General features: G+C 41.5%; 1 protein-coding gene across 1 annotated transcript in view; it reads right to left on the reverse strand.

The window, feature by feature from the left end:
• Positions 1-10,867: 10,867 nt before the first annotated feature.
• LOC128384238 (cytochrome P450 26B1) overlaps positions 10,868-23,870 on the reverse strand; it is a 39,079-nt gene continuing 26,076 nt past the window's right edge. Inside the window, exons 3-7 of the mRNA XM_053343785.1 lie at positions 17,638-17,756; positions 17,249-17,405; positions 16,863-17,018; positions 15,333-15,617; positions 10,868-14,717 (exon numbers count right to left, since the gene is read on the reverse strand). Of these exons, the coding sequence (XP_053199760.1) occupies positions 14,325-14,717; positions 15,333-15,617; positions 16,863-17,018; positions 17,249-17,405; positions 17,638-17,756 (1,110 nt within the window). The 3' untranslated portion in view covers positions 10,868-14,324. The remainder of the gene's footprint in view (positions 14,718-15,332; positions 15,618-16,862; positions 17,019-17,248; positions 17,406-17,637; positions 17,757-23,870) is intronic.

Raw genomic sequence — 23,870 nt, forward strand, 5'->3', positions numbered from 1 at the left:
CCCCACGTTACTGCAACGAGGAAAATCACACCTCATACCATCGCACATACCGAAACACAGGCTGACATGTGGCACTTTACCAACAGACGATAAACAGCCTGGAAATATTGACACTTGCACAAGGACACGTCCGCACAGGCAACGTCATATACACACAATGAAAGAATGATTTTATGGACTTTTGGCCTTTGAGGAAAGGCAGGAGGATTTTTGTCATTTTTGGAAAGAAGGAAGGGAGTAAAGGAAGAGGTAAGGAAGGAAGGAAGGAAGGAAGGAAGGGAGTAAAGGAAAGAAGGAAGGGAGGAAGGAAGAAGGAATGAAGGAAAGGAAAGGTGAGAGGAAGGAAGGGAGGAAAGAAAAGAAGGAAGGAAGGTAGGAGATAGAAAAAAGGAAAAGAGCAAGGAAAGAAGGACAGAGGAAATAAGGAAGGAGGGAAGGAATGAAGGAGGGAGAGAGGGAGGGAGGAAGGAAGGGAGGAAAGAAGGAACAGTCAAAACAGACGGGTCAATTTGACCCGGAGGACGACAGGAGGGTTAATATTGGAGAGCTGTTAAAACACCCACTATATATTCATTTTAGCCAGACATTTCCTAATTTGACCCACAGTAGGAAGGAACGGAGGGGGGAAGGAACAGTCTAAGCAGACGGGGTCAAGGAAGGAAGGAAAGGAGGGAAGGAGTAAGAAGGGAGGAAGAAGGAAGTAAAGGAGGGAGGGAGGAAGGAAGGGAAGGAGGGAAGGATGGAAATATTGACACTTGCACAAGGACACGTCCGCACAGGCAAAGTCATATACACACAATGAAAGAATGATTTTATGGACTTCTGGCCTTTTGAGAAAGAGAGTATCTATCTAGGTAAGAGCTTTTCTTTCTTACAGCAGAGGCAGGAGAGGAGGATCTGTCATTTTTGTCATTTTTGGAAGGAAGGAAAGAAGGAAGGGAGTAAAGGAAAGAAGGAAGGAATGAAGGAAGGAAGGAAGGGAGTAAAGGAAAGAAGGAAGGGAGGAATGAAAGGAAGGAAGGAAGGACAGAGGAAATAAGGAAGGAAGGTAGGAGGGAGGGAGGAAAGAAGGAAGGGAGGAAGGAAGGAAAGGAAAGGTGGGAGGAAGGAAGGGAGGAAAGGAAAGAAGGAAGGAAGGTAGGAAAGAGAAGAAAGGAAAAGAGGAAATAAGGAAGGAGGTAGAGAGGGAGGGAGGAAGGAAGGAAGAGGGGAAAGAAGGAACATTCTAAACAGACGGGGTCAAGGAAGGAAGGAAAGGAGGGAAGGAGGAGGGAGGGAGGAAGGAAGGGAGGAAGGAAGGAAGGAGGGAAGGATGGAAATATTGACACTTGCATAAGGACACGTCCGCACAGGCAAAGTCATATACACACAATGAAAGAATGATTTTATGGACTTTTGGCCTTTTGAGAAAGAGAGCATCTATCTAAAAGAGCTTTTATTTCTTACAGCAGGTAAGGGGAGGTAGGGGGGATCCGTCATTTTTGTCCCCAAGTAGCCAATAGTCCGCATATTGATTATATTTAACCCTTAAATACTCTACAGCAGAGGTGTCAAACTCATTTCATTAAAGGGCCACATACAGAACAATGGTATCTCATGTGGGCCGGATCATTAAAAAGATGGAGGGAAGGAAGGAAGGAAGGAAGGAAATAAGAAGGGAAGGAAGGAAAGACAGACAAAAGGAAGGAGGGAAGAAAGGCAGGAAAGACAAATGGAAGGATGGAAGGAAGGAAGGAAGTGAGGAAGGACAGATGGAAGGAAAGACAGAAGGACGAAAGGGAGGAAGGAAGGGAGGAAGGACAGATGGAAGAAAGGAAAAAAACACAGGAAGGAGACACCCCTGCTCTACAGGGTCAAATTTGTCCCAGGAGGAAGGAAGGAAGGAAGGAAGGAAGGAGGGAGGAGGGAGCAAAGAAAGAGGGGAGGAGGGGAAGAAGGATGGAAAAATTAAAGAAAGATGGAAGAAGGAAGGAATAGTGAAAAGAGAGATGGCGTCAATTTGACCCGGGAGGACGACACAAGGGTTAAACTGAGTTAATTTAATTACTCAAGTATCATTTAAGAATCAGGATTCTACACGCTCCGCTCCAGGATGAGTAAACTCTCCACTAGCATGGAGAGTCATATACACACAATGAAAGAATGATTTTATGGACTTCTGGCCTTTGAGAAAAAGAGCATCTATCCAGCTAAGAGTTTTTATTTCTTACATTTTTGTCATTTTTGGAAGGAAGGAAGGAAAGAAGGAAGGAAGGAAGGGAGTAAAGAAAAGAATGAAGGGAGGAATGAAAGGAAGGAAGGAAGGATGGAGGAAATAAAGAAGGAAGGAAGGTAGGAGGGAGGGAGGAAAGAAGGAAGAAGGAAGAAAGGAAAGGAAAGGCGGGAGGAAGGAAGGGAGGAAAGGAAAGAAGGAAGGAAGGTAGGAGAGAGAAGAAAGGAAAAGAGGAAGGAAAGAAGGACAGAGGAAATAAGGAAGGAGGGAGAGAGGGAGGGAGGAAGGAAGAGAGGAACAGTCAAAGCAGACGGGGTCAAGGAAGGAAGGAAAGGAGGGAAGGAGGGAAGGAGGAGGGAGGGAGGAAGAAGGAAGGGAAGGAAGTCATTTTTGTCCCCAAGTAGCCAATCATCCACATTTTGATTATATTTAACCCTTAAATACTCTACAGCAGGGGTGTCAAACATGCGGCCCATGGGCCAGATACGGCCCGCCGAGGGGTGCGACTTCCCATCCTGTATTCTTTTCCTTCCTTCCTTCCATCTGTCCTTCCTATACCTTCCTTTTTTCCTTTCTTCATTTATTCGCTCCTTCCTTTCTTCCTTCTGTCCTTCCTTCCATCTGTTCTCCCTACCTTCCTTTTTTCCTTTCTTCTGTCCTTCCTCACATCTGTCCTTCCTCCCTCCCTTCCATCTGTCTGTCCATCCTTCACTATCTCTCTTTCCTACCTTTCTTCCTTCCTTCCTTTTGCCTGTCTTTCCTTCTTTCCGTTCTTATTTCCTTCCTTTCTCTCTTCTTTCCCTCCATCTTTTTAATGATCCGGCCCACATGAGATCAAATTGGTCTCTCCGAACCTGTGTTTATTTTCAAAAAATCAGAAATCGGCATTCAAACATGTTTTTTTTTATCCATCATATTCTTTAAAATGCTCTCCTGGACATTTATTAATGACTGATTTGGTAATTTATGAATATGAATTGATGTAAGAGATTAATTATAAGTCATAATATGAACACTATGTAAAGGGTTAAAGAAAAGAAACCTCAGGTGAGAATTTCCTCATACTAACATTTCCTCCTTCAGATGAAATAACACTCTTACAGGAAAGAGTGTTTATATATCAGAAATGAAACTGAGTGTACAGTTACTGTCGCTAACATGTGTTTCACCTCCAAACACTTTCAACTGAAGTTCCCCTTTACTCCCCTTTTTACACTTTACTGGAATAACGAGGGAGAGAAAAGCAAAAGTAACAGTTATAATAAATGAGGGGAGAAAACAGCATTCTTATTATTAGTGACAAAGTGAAAGAACTGATGGGTTTGATTTGTTTTCATAACTTCTTCAACTAATCTGGACTAAACAACTCTGAGTCAAACTATTTGAATTAAGTTCTGCATTGTTGTCATGGTTACTCAGCTTTGCTCTCTTCTCTCACTGTGTGAAATGCTGCTGCACTGTAATTCCCAGCTTTGGATCAATAAAGGTCTCTCTCTCTCTCTCTCTCTCTCTCTCTCTCTCTCTCTCTCTCTCTCTCTCTCTCTCTCTCTCTCTCTATCTATCTATCTATCTATCTATCTATCTATCTCTCCCTCTCCCTCTCCCTCTCCCCCCCCCACTCTCTCTCTCTCTCTCTCTCTCTCTCTCTCTCTCTCTCTCTCTCTATATATATAGATATAATAGTATATATATATATATATATATATATATATATATCTATCTCCCTCTCCCTCCCCCCCACTCTCTCTCTCTCTCTTCTCTCTCTCTCTCTCTCTCTCTATCTATCTATCTATCTATCTATCTATCTATCTATCTATCTATCTATCTCTCCCTCTCTCTCTCTCCCTCTCTCTCTCTCTCCCTCTCTCCCTCCCCCCCTCTCTCTATCTATCTCTCGCCTCTCTCTCTCTCTCACCTCTCTCTCTCTCTCTCCCCCCCACTCTCACTCTCACTCTCTCTCTCTCTCTCTCTCTCTCTCTCTCTCTCTCTCTCTCCTCTCTCTCTCTCTCTTCTCTCTCTCTCTATCTATCTATCTATCTATCTATCTATCTATCTATCTATCTATCTATCTCTCTCTCCCCCTCTCTATCTATCTATCTCTCTCTCCCCCTCTCTATCTATCTATCTCTCTCTCTCTTTCTCTCTCTCTCTCTGTCTCTCTCTTTCTCTCCCCCCCCCCTCTCTCTCTCTCTCTCCTTATTAGTGACAAAGTGAAAGAACTGATGGGTTTTGCTTTCATTAACTTCTTCAACTAATCTGAACTAAACAACTCAGAGTCAAACTATTTGAATTAAGTTCTTGCATTGTTGTCATGGTTACTCAGCTTTCCTCTCTTTGATTTCTTTCTCTTTCATCTTCACCACATCATCCTGTTCTGAGATGAGTTGTCACACTTCTTGCTTCCTGCTTCACACTGATCGTGTTGACTCAGTCTGCAACGCCGATGGGGTTTTCGGTCAGCCCTCGGTGTTTTCGGTGTTTCTCATCATCCCCTCGTACCTGCAGCGGAGGGTTCAAGCTCGTGTGCTTCTGCATTCAGCCGACTGGATAATAACCGAAGTTTAATCCTTCGGAAGAGACGAGAGTCACAGCTGAGACAACTGTCGTCAAATTATCGACTTCTTTGCCCCTTCTCCAGTCGCCTGTCACTTTCTCTTTGTCTCTACTTCTTTTGTTTTCCCTTGTTTTTCTTTTTAATTGCATAGTTAATATTTCATTCCAGAGACACGCAGTATATCAAGACTGTTTTCAATGCAGCATTAATAGTTTGCTGACAGACAGACAATGACTCTTAACTCACATTGGACCTGCCGCCTGGTGAAAAACGACTGCTGCCAAGGCGAAATAACAGGATGTTTTAATAGCTGTACTAAAAAGTCTGAGGGAGGTGACTGGTGTGGATGATTTTATGTACAAAGCATGTGATTTATTCCCCTAACCCCCCCAACAGCTTTGGATTTATTTTGATCATGAAAGCGATTTTTAGTGGACTCGACATAACCGAGACCTTGTAAACTGCAGATGACTTTATCCTCAAAGGAAAAGAGGAAGGAAGGAAGGAAGGAAGGGAGGAAGGAAGGAAGGAAGGAAAGGAGTAAGGAGGGAGGAAGGGAGAAAGGAGAAAGGAGGAAGGAAGGAAGGAAGGAAGGGAGGGAAGGAAGGAAGGAAGGAAGGAAGGAAAGGAGGAAGGATGGAAGGAGGAGGGAGCAAGGGAAGAGGGGAAGAAGGGAGGAAGGAAGGGAGGAAGGAAGGAAGGAAGAGGATGAAAAGAGGAAAGAATTTAGGAGAGAAGGAAGGGAGGAAGTAAAGGAGGATGGAAGGAAGGACGGAAGCAAGGAATGAAGGAAGGAAGGGAGAAAGGAGGGAGGGAAGGAAGGGAGAAAGGAGGGAGGAGGGAGGGAAGGAAGGAGGGAAATGAGTAAGGAGGAAGGGAAGGAAGGAAGGAAAGGAGTAAGGAGGGAGGGAAGGAAGGAAGGAAGGAAGGAAAGGAGTAAGGAGGAAGGAAGGAAGGAAGAAAAGGAGTAAGGAGGGAGGGAAGGAAGGAAGGAAGGGAGTAAGGAGGGAGGGAGGGAAAAGGAAGGAAGGAAGGAAGGAAGGATGTGGATGATTTTATGAACAAAGCATGTGATTTATTCCCCCCAACAGCTTTGGTTTTATTTTGATCATGAAAGCGAGACCTTGTAAACTGCAGATGACTTTATCCTCAAAGTCTAACTTCTAATTAGGTCTCACATGAAGTCGGTTAAAAGACTGGTACTTCTACTTTGGATTAAAACTGCAGAGTTTCCCCACATACGCTAACAAGATGTACATTCAGTAGCTCTCATCTTTCACTTTTAATTTCACTCTTAATTTCATTGTTGGAAGCTTAAACACACATCACACTTAACCCTCCTGTTGTCCTCAGGTCAAGGAAGAACTTAAGGAGGAAAAGAGGAAGGAAGGAAGGAGAGAAGGAAGGGAGAAGGAAAGAAGGAAGGAAGGAAGGAAAGAAGGAAGGAAGGAAGGAGTAAGGATGAAAAGAGGAAGAAATTTAGGAGAGAAGGAAGGGAGGACATAAATGAGGATGGAAGGAAGGAAGGAATGAAGGAAGGAAAGGAGAAAGGAAGGAGGGAAGGGAAGGATTAATGAGGAAAAGAGGAAGGAAGTAAGGAGAAAAGGAAGGAAGGAAGGAAAGAAAGGAGTAAGGAGGGAGGAAGGAAGGAAGGAAAGGAAGGAGTAAGGAGGGAGGGAGGAAGAAAGGGAGTAAGCAAGAAAGGATGGAAGGAAGAGGGAGCAAAGAAAGAGGGGAGGAGGGGAAGAAGGAAGGAAAAATTAAAGAAAGACGGAAGAAGGAAGGAAGGAAAGAAGGAACAGTCAAAAGAGAGATGGGGTCAATTTGACCCGGGAGGACGACAGGAAGGTTAAGCGACTTTGTTAAATACAACAAAGAAATCACAAAAAAAAAAAAAAAAAAAAGTATATTGAAACAGTTAAAAAGTTGAAAAGAAGGGGACTTGCTCAGCGATCGCAGAACTTCAATCCATTCATGAAAACCATCAGATCATGTCCACACACACACACAGACACACACACACACACACCACAACCAACAGGACATGGGAAATGCACACACTGGGTTCCCTTGAAGTGGTTCATCTTGGAGTATTTAGTGTGGCAAACAGTCTCTCCTGGCGGCAAAAGTTACAAACAAACAGCTGAACTCCTTGTTCTTCCCACATGCTGTGTGTGTGTGTGTGTGTGTGTGTGTGTGTGTGTGTGTGTGTGTGTGTGTGTGTGTGTGTGTGTGTGTGTGTGTGTGTGTGTGTGTGTGTGTGTGGTACCAAAGTATGAGGCCATGTTGTTCTTAAATCAACATTTCTTTTAGTCTTTACTTTATTTAACCCTTGTCTCGTCCTCCCGGGTCAAATTGACCCCGTCTCTTTTGACTGTTCCTTCCTTCCTTCCTTCTTCCGTCTTTCTTTAATTTTTCCTTCCTTCTTCCCCTCCTTCCCTCCTTTCTTCCTTCCTTCCTTCCTTCCTCCTTTCTCCCTCCCTCCTTACTCCTTTCCTTCCTTCCATCCTTTCTTCCTTCTCTCCTTACTTCCTTCCTCTTTTCCTCATTAATCCTTTCCTTCCTTCCTTCCTTCCTTCCTTCCTTCCCTCCTTACTCCTTTCCTTCCATCCTCCTTTACTTCCTCCCTTCCTTCTCTCCTAAATTCCTTCCTCTTTTCATCCTTACTCCTTTCCTTCCTTCCTTCCTTCCTTCCTTCTCCCTCTCTCCCTCCTTACTCCTTTCCTTCCTTCCTTTCTCCCTTCCTTCTCTCCTTACTTCCTTCCTCCCTTCCTCCTGTCCTTCCTTGACCTGAGGGCAACAGGAGGGTTAATATTAATTTTATGTGTGTACATGTTATTATCATTTTATTTCTGAAAATGTCTTTAATATGTTTCTGTATTTCTTTATCCTCTCAAGTTTGAAGTATCTGAAGTGTGAGTTTTTCACATCCTTGCTCTTCACTGTAATAGTTTTCTATCTCCGGCTCTGTTTCTGTCTTGCGTCAAGCTAAAGGAAAACTCCCAGCGAACATCACAGCCCATTTTTTTCTTCTTCTTCTTTTTTTCATGATGTTCGCAAAACCACACTGCTGATCTGCTGGCTGGGAAATAAAAACAGATATGGAGGTATTGAGACATCAGTCAGTCAGTGTGCTGAGAGCCTGAACCAGACCACCGCTTTCTGTGTGTTCCCCCCCCACATGGCGAGTCTCATTCCCATTGTTAAACTCACTTTGAAGAATCCAATACCAAAATGTTGAACATTCACAACAGGAAACAGAAGACATGGCAAGAGAAGTGGCATTTTTATGTAGGTGGAGTAATGAGTTGAGGTATTTTCAGGAAATATTGTGTGAGAGTGATTTAATCAAGCCTGTGGTCTTATTGTTGGGGTTCATTTATGAGCACCCAGCCTGTTGAAGATTAGTTGTCTAAAGTCCAAGTACATCTGCATGAATGTGATTGGATGTTACTAGTCAGCTAGTAGCCAAACCACAGATGAAAGAGCCAGTGAATGAAAAGCTGATGCTAATCAGCTAATGCAAACAAGACTTCAGTGCTTTGCCTGAACTAAAGCTAGGCTCTATGTATGGTACAATTGCTATATTGTCATATAACTTAAATCATATAACATATTCCTATTCATTTCTGTTGATTTACCAACCATTGCTGGGATTAATCAGATGACCTTTCCATATAAGTTAGTTAGACATGTTGCGGTTTGGGAACTTCGGTCAGTGTGCAGGATCTTTTCTTCATTAATACTCCTATGGTGGCTTCTCTGGTATCCTCAAGTGTGCCAAATAACATATTTTACTATGTAGGGCTCTGGAATAATACTGCTGTGATTAGAGTTTAGGTAGTTCACTGGAAGTATTCATGGCAGTGTCTGGACCACAGTTTTTAGGCCTTTTACACGTCTACACTTAGTATTCGTCTGTTTTTTATCAGTCCAGTCTTTTGACCATTTTGCAGGACACATTTGGGTGAGTAAATTGGATAAGAGGTTTCCCCTAATACAAAAGTTCCAGTTCCTCCAATACTCTGGATACATGTTCCTGCTCTGGTTATTATGTTCCTACCAGCCTCAGCTGTAGTCTGTGTTTAGTGTTCATTAGTGAATGTTAGCATATAGCTGATCTGAGATGGTTATACCTGCTAAACAACAACAAATGTTAGCATATAGCTGCCCTGAGATAGTTATACCTACTAAACAACAACAAATGTTAGCATATAGCTGACCTGAGATGGTTATACCTGCTAAACAACAACAAATGTTAGCATATAGCTGCCCTGAGATAGTTATACCTACTAAACAACAACAAATGTTAGCATATAGCTGACCTGAGATGGTTATACCTGCTAAACAACAACAAATGTTAGCATATAGCTGACCTGAGATGGTTATACCTGCTAAACAACAACAAATGTTGGCATATAGCTGACCTGAGATGGTTATACCTGCTAAACAACAACAAATGTTAGCATATAGCTGATCTGAGATGGTTATACCTGCTAAACAACAACAAATGTTAGCATATAGCTGACCTGAGATGGTTATAGCTGCTAAACAACAACAAATGTTAGCATATAGCTGACCTGAGATAGTTATACCTGCTAAACAACAACAAATGTTAGCATATAGCTGACCTGAGATGGTTATACCTGCTAAACAACAACAAATGTTAGCATATAGCTGACCTGAGATGGTTATACCTGCTAAACAACAACAAATGTTAGCATATAGCTGACCTGAGATGGTTATACCTGCTAAACAACAACAAATGTTAGCATATAGCTGACCTGAGATGGTTATACCTGCTAAACAACAACAAATGTTAGCATATAGCTGACCTGAGATACTTATACCTGCTAAACAACAACAAATGTTAGCATATAGCTGACCTGAGGTGGTTATACCTGCTAAACAACAACAAATGTTAGCATATAGCTGACCTGAGATGGTTATAGCTACTAAACAACAACAAATGTTAGCATAAAGCTGCCCTGAGATAGTTATACCTGCTAAACAACAACAAATGTTAGCATATAGCTGACCTGAGATGGTTATACCTGCTAAACAACAACAAATGTTAGCATATAGCTGACCTGAGATGGTTATAGCTACTAAACAACAACAAATGTTAGCATATAGCTGACCTGAGATAGTTATAGCTGCTAAACAACAACAAATGAAACAGCTAACCTGAGATGGCACACATGGTAAAAATTATACCTGCTAAACAACAACAAATGCTAACACTGTCATCAACTAACTACAGCTAAATCAGGCTGTTCTTTCTTTCACAAAATACACATTTTTGATGACTTACTCTTCATGAATCAGTCATAAAACAGTGGGTGAAAGAAGTTGTTTTAACAGGCGGGCACATTATTAAAAATAGATGGGTTTCTGTGGCATTTGCTGCTATTAACAGTTTATTTAGACTGACAACAAGCACCTGGTCTCACTTGTCCCACTTCAACAAGTTTTCTGACCATCCTGATTTACATGTTAGTGCTTTCAGTTCAAGCCTGTTGGCATGCACAGGCTGCCTGCCATCTGTTTGATTTGCAAAGCTGGATGTGTTTATGCACATACATTTATTTTTGGTAGTGTATAGTTGTTTCATGTAGTTTATAAAAATAAAAAAAACATGCAAAGTTGCAGTCACATCTAAGTATGTATGCATGTTGACCAGTTCTGGAAATGGTTTGAATATTTGGATCCTCACTATCCTACGAGCACTGACACCCTTATGCATTTTTGCTTTATCGGAATAAAATCTCCACTGCCGCAACACATGCTGAGTGTAGAATCTATATTTCTAGTGGTTGGTACGCTTTCAAATATTCCTCTGTTGTAAAGCTGTTTCACAGATGTAGACAGGTCAGTTTTATTTTCTCCGGAGTTCATGCACAGCAGCTTAACTGTCACTTTTCTTTCAAAGAGGCAGGATGGATGGAGATTTTGGAAATGTTTTATACATTAAAAACATTCAAACTCTGGATATTTTCTCGCTAGCGAACAAGATAGAGGGGAAGAGTATTTTAAAAGAAAAACAATTCAACATTCAGATATCATTTTTACTTTATAGTTTATTACAGGAGTACATTTAACAATCACGGTAACAAAAAAGGAAAAGGAAGAAAGTAGAACAAGACATTCATATTTAAACTAAATGAAAATATTTTTTTTCCTGTAAAAAGAAATACAAATATTATGTACAGAATGACATAAGACAGGTTTGGAGAAACCATCAGGTGAGAGGAAGGGGGGAAGTGTAGTCGCATGGCACTTAAAAAATAGACATACCTCGCAAGTGCTTTCTGTTTTCCATAATTAATATCAAATAAAATGCAGTGATAATAAGTCTGAATAACAAAACAAATAATAATTATTACAGTAATCAATCAACAATATTAACATTTTAAACACTGTTTACAATATAACTGAAATACATAACATTCTAAATACATCCAATATTTACCAAAGACCTTCTCATTTAGGCTAAAAACTCTAAATCTGTAATAGAATAAAAAATAGCATTTCAGATATCTTATAACAACAATATTAATCGTACAGTAACATTAATATTAGGTTATTAGTAGATGTAAATAGCTGATTTTCCCCATGGCTTGCTAAAGAAAAGGAATATTGTACAAATTAATATACACTATAACCTATTAACGCTCTTTTTTGCTTTCACACAATGCAAATATTTTAATTAGCTATATGTAAGAAATAGCAAATCTCACTCGATACAAACTATAGTTGCAATCTAGAACTCTCAATTAGAAAAATGTACACAAGAAAAGCAGCAAAAAAAGTATTTCATATCTCTTTTTTTTTTTATCATGAAGAAATCAGTGGTGTGGTTGGTAGAAAGAGCGAACAATGTCTTGGCACAGGCAGAGTCCATCTGAAATGCTTATTGGACAACCTCATTGGTCTCCTGAAACCTCAATGGTCCTTCTCTCTCAGGCTTCTGTTCTCGGAACTCTTGCCTGAGGTTCCAGAATGTCCCAGAGTTCCGTCAACAAGTCCCAGAGTTCCGTTTTAGAAGCTTTTCCCATATATGGAAAAAAATTCTCAGACACTTCCTCTCCAATCATTTAAACACAAAAGCTCTGAGAGTTCTGATTGTGCAATCACCTCGAACAATAAATCTCTTTCAGCTAATAAAGTTGCTTAAACCATGGAATTTATTTTGTTTTGCATTCTTAGCGTTGATTGGAGGAGCAGCAAGACAGAACATCACCTTCTCCCACAGAACTCAAAATGGCTGCCCCAAGGAGACGGGAAAAATTTTAAACAAAAACAAAAACAAAACAAAAAAAACAGCACACAAATAAACACAGAATGACAAAGCAACACTCAAGCAGCATGTATGTAGGTCTCCTCCACCTCCACCTTATCCCCTCTGTCTTTTCTCCTCCTCCAGCTCTGGAAGTTGCGCCACTTTGCGACAGCAAGTTCTCTTTCATATCCTCATCACTGTGTGACAGAGAGGTACAATCTCAATGCAACTTGGAAGTGTAGTTTATGTATCAAAGCACAGGTTCAAAGAGTTTACAAAGCAGACCTGGACCTCATTACTGTTTGACCTGGATTTAATTTCTTATATCTTGTGTGAAGCCAATTGGGAATTCTTGTTTTATTCTATTTGCACCACCAAAATTGTTCCTCGGAGCGGGATACAAAATGGTTGCAGAAGGTAAATATGTCAAGCGAGAGAGCTACTGGAAACCCCTGATTTTAATTCTGTCCACGTGAACAGAAAGCAGAGCAATTGACAGCTTTTCAAAGAGTAATCGGTCCAGCTCTGAAACTACAACAGTGAGTAAGTGATAGTCTTTTTTTTTTCTTTTTTTTATGTGCAGCTTTTTATGTTCAAAGTTAAATATCAAAAAGCAAAGGCTTATTTGCTATTCACCACAATGTCTACTCTGCACCTGAGTTTACACATACCTTCAAGATTACTGGGATATGCTATGCTGTATATAGGCAACATTTTGAGTCAATGCAAGTGGGCAACTTCGACGAAGAGCAGAGTGATGCAAAGTGTTCAGCAGACATACAGATGATAATAAGGAAAGCTAGGAATGCGAACAAGTATGTTTTTTGCAGTTTCTTTGTCTTGTGAGTGCAGTTTGTATTTTGTCTCTTGATTGCTTCCAGTTTGACTTTTCCAAACCGGAGCTCAAAAAAAAAAGAATAGACTTTAAATTTGAATAGCTAAATGACGGTACTGATCTTCCGTTAAGGATTTACCTCCAGAAGAAGTATCTTGAAGAGTTACTAGATGTAAATTGCACTCTTCTTTCACTCAAGGACTCAAATTGCTAGAATAAAAACTCTTGCAACTCTTATACGATACGTCATTTCTATATTGTTTTCTTGTTATGTTGGTAATATGAGAGCTAAAGCTTATTCTACTGTTGTGTTGAAAATCAAAGAGGATCATTAGAGGCCTCTTTGTGAGGAAAAAAACAGCAGGTCAAGTAGGAAGTAAAACAAATTGCCCATTTACATCACTTCAAAATGTTATGTGTTCTTCCCCTAAAAAATATCAAGCCAGTATATCTTCCCCACCACCACCACAACTACATCCCTCATTTCAGCCCTTTCCTTCACTGCCTGAATTGATACTTGACCATAATTAGCAGTACAAATTTTAAACTGGTCAAAGTATTTACTGCATCGTGATAGCTTGAAGAGATGGTGCGGAGCCAATCTGACAAGCTCAGCAGCATTATCTAATTGTGTCACAACCTGCTACGCATTGTGCTATGATCCTTTTTTTTTTTTTTTTTGACTACATCTGTAAGCTAGTAAACAATTTAAATTTTGATGAACCATTGATGGAAAACACCTGAAAAAAAAGCCACCACTGATTTCTGTCATTCTATCAAATCTTTTTCAAATAAGCAGAAAACATGAGTTGCATCTGGGTGGCACTGTGAAGAATGCTAGATTTTACCAGCTAGGCCCAGTAAATCTAAAACTTTCAGTCTTACAACTATATATCCATCTCTTTTTACCCTGGTAGACAACTGTGTAATGGTTCACTGATTTTTGATTAAGCACAAGCAAAATGCTAAAATATCATATTCTTTCATCCTATACCCTGTTTCATCCATCTCGCCTTCCCTCTACAACCGTCTTTACTGTTACTTTTCTAATTTCGACACTTCATTTCACCAAAAGTACCACCATACTTTTCTTTCTCCCATTGTGCACTACCCACATTCTCTTTCGAATTATATTACATAGCTTTTTTTTTTTTTGTACATACATTTTGTTTGTATATTTCTTTAAAAAAATACAGAGAATAGAGCATAATTAAGAACTTTTTTTTTTTTTTTGGCAGCTTCTTCCTTTCTTGGAGGAAAGTCCCAAACATCACCAGTTGTAACAAGAGACGAAGACTTCTACTTTTCTTTTAGTCTGAAAAGGAGCCTTCAACTCGGCAGAGCAAAGGTGGAGAAGAAAAAATAACTCTGAAATTCCTTCTTTCCTTCCTTCAATCTTCTTCAATCACTCACCCCCCCATACTCGGTAACTTTGCGCCTTTCAAACCGTCGCTCCGAGCAGCTCTTCCGACTTGGCCATGATTTCGTTCTGGTTGGAGTCCAGGCCGTAGAACTTGACTTTCAGCCCGTCAACCGGGTGGACCACAGGTACTGTGACCACACGGGGGAACTGCCGGGTGGCCAGCTCGAAGCGGCTGGTGCTGGCCAGCTCGATAGCCAGGATGCGGAGGAAGAGCGTGGCGAGCTGCTTCCCCAGGCAAGACCGAACCCCTCCGCCAAAGGGCAGGTAGTTGAAGCGTCCCTCTTTGTCTTCACCCCGCTCTTGGCTGAAGCGGTCAGGGTCGAAGGCGTCTACATCCTTGAAGACAGCTGAGGTGTCATGGGTGTCCCGAATGCTGTACATCACACTCCAGCCTTTTGGGATTTGGACTCCCTGGAGACAGAAAAGACCAGTTAGTACAATCAAGACTGCAAGTAGAAAATTGTCACATCACAACGGCTTATAAGGCCAGGGTTAGGGTTAGAAGTTACAAAACGTCTCTTGCATCTGTGACTACACATGGTGGACCCTAACCCTTTCTACACTTTGAGGCATAATGTGTTACTGGCTTTGAATACAGGAATGTGAGAATCAGATGGGATGGCAACTTGATTTTGGAGTAGTTTCCTGGAGTTTGATCCATCTAGACCAGGGGTGTCCAAACTATTCCACAAAGGGCAATGTGGCTGCAGGTTTTCATTCCAACCAATCAGGAACACACCAGGCTTGAATCATTTAATCAATTGATCTCAGTCTTCAGACAGTTGATTGGTTGAATCATGTCCTCTTGATCGGTTGGAACAAAAACCTGCAGCCACATTGCCCTTTGTGGAATAGTTTGGACATACCTGATCTAGACTCTTCTCCTTATGTGTAAGTTCTTAATCAATTCTTGTAGACTATGTTCTGACTTCTGATCACCTACTCATTTAACATGAGATGGGCAGATCTTCCTGTAGTTTGATAGGATCCCTACAGTGTCTAAGAAAGTATAGCAAGATCACTCACATCAAGTTCAAAGGTCTGCATGGCAGTCCGGTAGGCTCCTGAGACGGGCGTATAGAGTCTCAGCACCTCCTTGATGACGCAGTCCAGATATTTGAGGCTGACGATGGTGTCCAGCCTCAGCTCTCCTTCGGGGCAGAGGCAGCCATTGTGGAGGAGGCCCCTGGCTCTCAGCTCCTCCCTGAGGCGCTCCAGGACAGCAGGGTGACGGAGGAGCTGCATGATGAGGGAGGTGCTGGCGCTGGCAGTGGTAGCAAAGGCGGCAAAGATCAGCTCGATGGTCGACTCCTGTGGGGTGATAGAGAGGGGAAGTGGTGTATCAGTGCACTGGTTCCTAGACTTTTTGGCTTGTAATGAACATAACCAACATGCCAACATCTTGATTGAAATATATTTTGGTAAATGATTTCAAAGCCAAATCATGAGCAAACTCAACCTGGGACTTCAACCATATTATGGAGACAAACCCACTACCCAGCACTTCAAGCTTGTCATTTGTTTCGTAACTACGTAGACCTTTAAAAAAAAAAAAAGTCTAAAGCCAATACATAATAAAAGTATGTTGTTTTTAGTTCCTGAAAAGTAGTGTGTTTGGAAATATGAAGTTCGTATCCAATAACAACATTTAGCCCGCCGTACCGTGTCCATTATTAAGGTAGTGGAATAAATAGCACAGCGGCTGGGCAGCACGACTCTTATTATAAACCTCTCATCTGCCATCATCTGTGTCAAAACACGTCTCTGCCTCCACCTACATGTGTTATATATGCGTGCGTCAGAAAACTGCAGGAGAGTGCTTCGGCCTGGGCCTCTGCGACAGGGGCTCCCCAGTTCACTTTGTGTGTGTATTTATATATGTGTGTGAGTGTGTGTCTGTGTGTGTGTGTGTACAGGAGGCCTCTTTCAGACCCCTAGCAGGGGGGGGTGTTGACTTATTTTTGGCCCTGGACTTAACCCAGAAACCACAGGAACGAGAGCGAAGCAGAGAGAGTTGAGTTTCCACAGAATTCCTCAGAATTACTTTAATAGGTAAATAGAGGGTGTGCCCGTCCATGAGTTTGTGTATGTGTGTATGTGTGTGTGTGTGTTTTACTGTTAAAGTCCGTCTATGGTCATCAGCTTAGCATCCGTGTAGTTATATTTTAAATAAAGATGTTTATCATAAATCACATGCATTGTTTCTGATACCAAGATGATTTGTGAGATGACCGTTTACTTCTGTGTGTGTGTGTGTGTGTGTATCTGTGTGTGTGTGTGTGTGTGCGTGTGTGTGTGTGTGTCAGCCCAGACAGGTTCCCCTTTTGGCAGCACTTTACTAAATAAACAGTATGTTCTTCTTCATGTGTGTCCAACAGTGAGTATGTTACAGTAGGCATCAGAGTTGGTGTGTGTCTGTATCGTAAGTGCTAACGCTCTAACATGCTTTTGCGTGTGTTCTTGTGCGTCTGGCTACTCTCCAAGACATGTTTTCACATCTTCTCCCCTTACCCAGGTGACTTAGTGTGTGTGTGTGTAGATGTGTAGATGTGTTACCTTTAGTTCTTGCATGGTGAGCTCAGTGCCGTTCTCTTTGGCGCTCTCCATCAGGACGTCGAGTGCGTCACTGTAATCCTTCCCATGGGTACACAGCGGCTTTTCCCTGATGGCTTTCTCTATGCTTTTCTGCAGTGTGTCTCGTGCACGGATACCCTGAAAGAAAAAAACACAAAAGAGAACGTTAACCAACAGTAGTCCTTAAAAATCATTGCATAAGGGCCTCGTTTACCTCCCTAAGTAGGTAAAACACAACTTAATCTGAACTTGGAACCTACAAGTTAGCATAAAGGTAATAGTTTTGTTTTCAGGACATCAGACAACAGAGAAGTGGAGTTTATTTTTCTACAGCGGTAAGAAAGTTAGACCAGAGGATCAACACATACCTTCCTGTAGCCGCTGAATGGCAGGTCTATGGGCAGGCTGAAGAGGTTGTTCACGAAGTCCTGGAAGGTTGAAAAGAGATGTCTCATCTCCTCTTCTGACACCCTGAAGCCCAGCAGCACCCTCACTGCCATGGTGAATGACAATCTCTGGCTCTCCCTGTGGAAAGACAACCAATCAGCATCCAAGCAGTCACACCCACGCCTTAAAAAATGTAATTCGAGACCTGCTGACTAATGATGAATCTTCACTTATTTGTGTTCTTGGCCACCATTCAAAGGAGTTTAGCCAATGATGATGATTTGTACCCAAAGCAATGACCTACCCCATGATTTCTAGACATATTTATCCCAATAATAATGATGTTTCTTCACTAGGACCCCCACTCTACCTGTAGACGTTGATGGGCTCGGGGTTGGAGCTCCACACTCGAAGGCTCTCCTGGATGACCTGCTGGATTTTAGGGAGGTAGGACTCCAAGGCCTCGTGGCTGAACACTTTGGCAAACACCTGAGTAAAGAAGAAGAGTAGAGAAACAAGCACATGGGTGTCATTCAAAATGCAGAATATGAGTGCACCTGTCTATTCATGACACAAACTGTGGAGACACAGATAAGGATCAAGCAGGATTTTCATTAAATGCTCGTAAATTTTTCAACTTGGCACACAAACTGAAAGCATTGAGGCATTCATTTGAACCAGTGCAAGTCAAAGCATAGGACAAAAGTACTGATTAGGCACACATAACATACTGTGTACCATAATCCCCTCTCTTCTTACAGTAAGTACAAACACACACACACAAGCAGAATGTCTTTAGGAAACCTCTGAGCTTTGCAAATCCTGACTGACAGGGTGCGTGAGCAGATGGCAAAGGAAGAACAAGTTTATTCTGTTTTAATATTGACTTTTATTATCTTCACATGGGAGGGTATTATTTGTCTTCTTTGTTAGTTTGTCTTCTGTATAACAAAACTTTCAGTGAACTTTGCTGGAAGGGTTCATCTGTTGGCCAAAGACGAACTGATGATTTTTTTTTGTTTGGATAGACACTTAAAAACCATCTAACCTCATTGCTATTAACTCCTAAAATCCATTTTTCGTAGGTATGCACAGTCCATTTGACCAAATCTGGCAATTTAACATATGAATAATGAACAAAATATGAAGGCAGATTGCAGTTTCAGTCCTCCCTAATATTTTATATTTAGATAAACAGCATTGTGTTCATTCCACATGCAACTGATCTCTTTCTCAATCTCAATATCTATCTACTAATCCTCCTCCTCTGTCTCTTGACCCAGACATAACTTTTCTATCATGTGTTCATTCTCATTCATTTTCAGATTTTCAGCAATACCCATTCCTTTATTCATCCCCATTTTTTCTCCCCCTCTCACAGCAGAGACTTATACATTGTGGAGGTTTTCCCCTGTAGTCAGCAAAACTAGAATGACAGACAGAAGGAGCTAGAGAGGAGGAGGGAGGGAGGAGGGGGGAAGGAGAGAGAGTTAAGTCTTTCCTGGCTGCTCGTAGTATTTCTTAGTATGAATCAGTCACCAGTCGTCAGCGTTGTTTGGACAAATAACATTCCATCTGATTTAACCTCCAAAAACTGCCCTTAAAACAGTTTTGGAAATGATTTAGAAGTAGAGAACATTGGAGAGGAGAGGAGAAAAGAGTGTGGATCGGACTAAGAATAGGGCTTTTATATTAATATGAATCAGTCACTAACACTTAGCTTTATTTGGATAAATAACATTACGGTGTGTTTAACCTTTTAGAGCTTTTCCTTAAACAGTAATGCATTGGTCTCGACGTACAAGAGAGAGCAGGAGAGAGTGGTGGAGCATATTGGAGAGCTGCTTGATGAAATTTCAGAAATGCCGACTTTAACAAACAAGAACAGAAATTTTTTTTGCAAGAGTCTCTAAAACCATTAAAAGCTGCAAAATCCTTCAGTTTATTAGATTCAGCTTGTATTTTATCTTAAAGGTTGGTTCCCAGGCATTGCAGGAGGCCAATGCAGCACATTGTCGAGCAAGTTTTTTGGCGACTGGTACACGTGGTTTGCATTTTCTGCTCAATGAAATGAGACTGGAACATTTCGAAAACGAGCAAATTTTTATGTTAGAGATGAATACTTCTGTCAGCGGTCGGTCAATACTGTAATTCAGTTCACTTTAAGAGCCTTGCAATTGCGTTGGAAATGCCAATTAAGATTTGTTTTGCCCTGTACAATAGCTTCTTTGTACTTGTGACTCAGAGGTAGAGCGGGTCGCCCAAACAATCGGAAGTTTGGCGGGTTCGATCCCCGGCTCCCTCCAGTCCGCATGTAAGTGTCATTAGGCAACATATTGAAGCCGAAATTGCTCCAGAAAGCTGTGGCATTGGTGTGTGATTGTGTGTTTGTGTGTGTGTGTAAATGGGGCAGTACAATTTCTCCTGACGAGCAAGTTGGCACCTAACCCTAACCCTAACCCATCAGCGTTATGAATGGGGGGAATGTTGGCGTGTGGCGTAAAGTGCTTTGAGTGGTCTAAAGAACTAGAAAGGAGCTATATAAATGCAGTTTATTTACCATTTGAAGTTATTTTTATGTTTTTATGTACTCTGTTTTTATTATGTAACCGACATAAACTGGTAATTGCACATAATCTGTGGTTTGTCTTAATATATTTTATCACTGTGGGTTCTTTTTTTTTATGGCTTTCCTTCTACTTTTTTTTTTTATCACAGCGCAGAAACTACAGTACATGCTTAACACAGTATGGACTTATAGTCACAATCACAAGATGTTTCAAGATGCTAAAATGTGTTGTTAGCACTTCATGGCATCTGTCCAAACTCAACCCTCCCAAAAAAAAAGTACAACTATATGAGAATATATCATAGTGTGTTGGTTCTTGTTGGACTTGGTGCTGGAATCTCTCTCTCTCTATATATATATATATATATATATATAACATGCACAAAGTGTCTTTAATGTGTATTTCTGGAATATATTTTCCATATGTTAACACACTGAAGTTACAGGGTTGTAAAGACAAAGTGTTCCTGCTTCTTTTCATTGACACAGAATGGAGGCTGAGAGGGAAGAAAGGAGCTGCTAGTGGGACTTGTGCCCAGGCCCAGTACATGTGGTTCCTGAGGTCCATGTTTCAGCCACCAAACCATCAGTCGGGCACTCTTGCTCTTAGTTTGTCCTCTACCTCGTTTTTCTCTCTTTCTCCTCCATTGCCCTCTTCCCTCTCTTCCCTCTCTCTCTCTCTCTCTCTTTCCCTCATTCCTCTAAAACCCTGCTTCCCTCCCTCCGTTGCCCTCAGAATGAATGAACAATAGTCTACTGAGCTGGTGCTGTGTGCATGAAAGTGTGCATGTGTGAATTACGCGTATGCACTGTATGGGTATATATATATATGTGTGTGTGTGTGTGTGTGTGTGTGTGTTAGGGAGTGGTTAGTGCAGATCACAGAGCGCTCTAAGACGTTAGCAGCGCTACATTTCCTCTGCTGCCGCACCCTGGGGCCGCTGGTCACGGATCAGCTTACATGACCTGCTCTCCAACCCTGACCACAGGGGATTACGCACACTATCTGACCTCAAAACAGTCTGAGAAGGAACACAAGGCTGTCACGACTTTCTTTTGTTTGTTAGGAAGTCGGTCGGTTAGCGAACTGTCAGCGTACAATCACCATCGATCAATCACTGTTCGTTCATTGTGCTGGTTCGGGGATATTTTGGTGACTTTTTTTTTTTTATTGGATTTGGAAGACTGACACATCTTCACATTGTCTTCACAGTGCTTTTTAAAGTTTTAAAGTTATACTGATTTATCCCACTGGGGTTGCCACGGTAACGGCTTAATAGAAGGGTACATATTTGTTTGGTTATTTAGTCACGTTGATTAAGCCAAGTCATAGTAGTTAGTCAATTACACATGTGGTTAAGGAGTCAGGTTTTTTAGTGTGTTTTTAAAGAGAGGTTTAATTGGATACATATTGCAGACATGTCTTCATTTTATGGGTTTTTTTTTTCTTATCAATTAATCAGTCGGTCAATTGGTGGGTCACTCAGTTTATTGATGACTTAATCAGTTACTAATCAATCTGATCTGAAGCTGATTACTTTGCTGGTTTCAAGCATTACTCTAACTCGAAACTATTCATTAAATCTGTCTCCAAGGCCAAGGTCTGTTTGCCAGTTCGTTAATCGGTCGCCCCACAAAATTTACCAGAAGAATCCGCCAAGCAAACAAACAAACAAACAAACAAAAAAACCCTAAAGAGAGAGAGGCTGACTAAGTGAATGGGCAAAAAAAAAAAAAAAAATGTGACGCCAAAATGGGTTGTGTAACATGAATTTAGCCATCAAACCTGTCTACAGTGGATTATGCATAATTGGTCAATTTGGGTGAATGTTTTGCCTATTCCGACACACTTACCATACCTTTTGTATATCCAAAAATTTGGGTTTTTTTTTTTAAGGTGGAAAGCCATCCTGTCCTAACATTATGACAACAGCTAAGTTAGCTGAGAAGCAGCTGCGCACACATCCCTTAAATTTGGGGGTTTGTGGGTTGCCAGGTTGCCAGGTTGTGGTGACAGATGGGTTGAAATTGTAATGTAGTGTAGTGTAGTGGATTGTGTTTCATAGACAAATCTGGCTAACTTAAAAAGGTAACGTCAAACATACGTAGCAAAACTAATGGATCCGCGTGAGACGATTATTCATAATAAAGTTTGAGAACCGTGCAAATTACGGGAGTTTCCCCCCCCCGAGGAGAAAGAGGACAAAATGCTGAGATGGTCGTCAAATACGTAGGAGAGAGAGAGAGAGGAGAGAAACCTGGGAAAAGTTGGGAATGCTGGCAGGCCTGACTTTACACACTCATACATAGAGACGGAGCAGAAGGGTTGAGCTACTTTAGGGCCGGAGAGTGAGTCAGGCAATGTGTGTGTGCAGGCCGACGAGAGGCCAAGTCTCTGAAAAAGGTAACTACAGGTCAAACACTCATATACACACACACACACACACACACACACACACACACACACATACAAATGGTATCTCCCTGAGCCTGGCTGCCAATCAAACATAGTTTTTTTTATGCAGTGTCACTCTGGGACGTTCCAAGTTCCACACAGGACGGGGGTGATGGAGGAGGAGGAGGGGGAGGAGGGGGTGGGGGGTGGTGGTGGGGGGGATTGTTCAGTACAACAGTCATTTTGCTGCACCACAAAAACGTGACTGTCTTCTGTAGCCTGCAGCGCAAAGACACAGGCTTAAAGACACACACACTGTTACACACACACATACACTGTTACACATACACACACACACACACACACACACTCCCAGACTCTTACACACAGTGATATAGTCACCAACACACACACAGACACGGTCGTCCTAATAACGTCCATATGTCTTAAATTATGTGAAAGTGCTGCGAGCTGCTGGTTCCACAGACATGTAAAGACTCCTTTATTCTTCTCTCTGCCCTCCTTTCCCCTTTCCCCTCCTTCCCTCTCTCTCTCTCTCTCTTTCTCTCTCTCTCTCTCTACTCCCACCTCTTCCCGTCTCTCCCTGCCCCTTCATCACATCCCTTTTTTTTATATTCCTCTCTCTCTCTTTCTTTCTTTCTCTCTCTCTCTCTCTCTCTTTTCTTTTTAGTCAAACAAGCAGGCCATATGTCTCTCCCCCCCCCCCCCCCCCCGCTTCTGTCGTCACTTTGAATCTTGAATCCGGCGCTGTTTTTAAGATGCGAAGGTTTTTTACCGAGCAAGTCAGGTGAAGTTAGGAGGGTAAAATCGCATTACATCATCAGCTTTTGTTAAAGTAATCATAGCAGGAAACAGAGACAAAATGTTGTAACTATTTCATTACATTCTTTACATTTTTAGCTTGAAGCAGCTTTTATTTAATTGAATAGTAACCCAGAGATGTACTCGAGTACAGCTTTCAGGTACTGGCACTTAATTTGAGACTTCAGCTACACATATGTGCAGAATAAAGATGTATAGGCTCACAGAGATGATGCACTGCTGTAGTTTAATCTCCATTTTTTAAATTTGCATGCTGAACACAGACTTTTTAAGCAGTATAAACCTTGACTTTCTGCTTAATATCCTCATCAAATTGCTAAAATTGGACTCAATAGGCTTCCTTAAAACAGCAGTGATACAGTATGCATGGTTGTGTATGTTGAAGCTTATATATGACTCACTATCTTTGTCCATTAACAGTAAAATTCACCACTGAATGTCTTTAAAACTGGGAAAAAGCAAAGATGGGTTGAGTCTCAGCTGAGTTAGAATTGGCAGTGCCCTCTACTGGTGATGAGCAGAAGCACAGGAGACAATCAGTGTACCCATGTACAGCATTTACAGTACCACCAACATCCTCCAAAAAAACATAGGAGGAAGTGAGATAGGAGGTTTATACTGATTTGACCTGTTTTATTGTAAAGAGCTCATTATTTCTGACTATCACAGGAAGAAGAACACCAAAAAAAAGAGAGAGAGAGAGAAAAGGAAAGTTGGAGTCAATGTAAGACAGACACAGAGAGAAAATAGCTTGTCAAGAAGACGTCAGGTTAAATGTGACAGTTAAATTGAGGCA

The sequence above is a fragment of the Scomber japonicus genome, chromosome 22 (genome assembly GCF_027409825.1).
Source record: "Scomber japonicus isolate fScoJap1 chromosome 22, fScoJap1.pri, whole genome shotgun sequence".
NCBI classification, from domain to species: domain Eukaryota; kingdom Metazoa; phylum Chordata; class Actinopteri; order Scombriformes; family Scombridae; genus Scomber; species Scomber japonicus.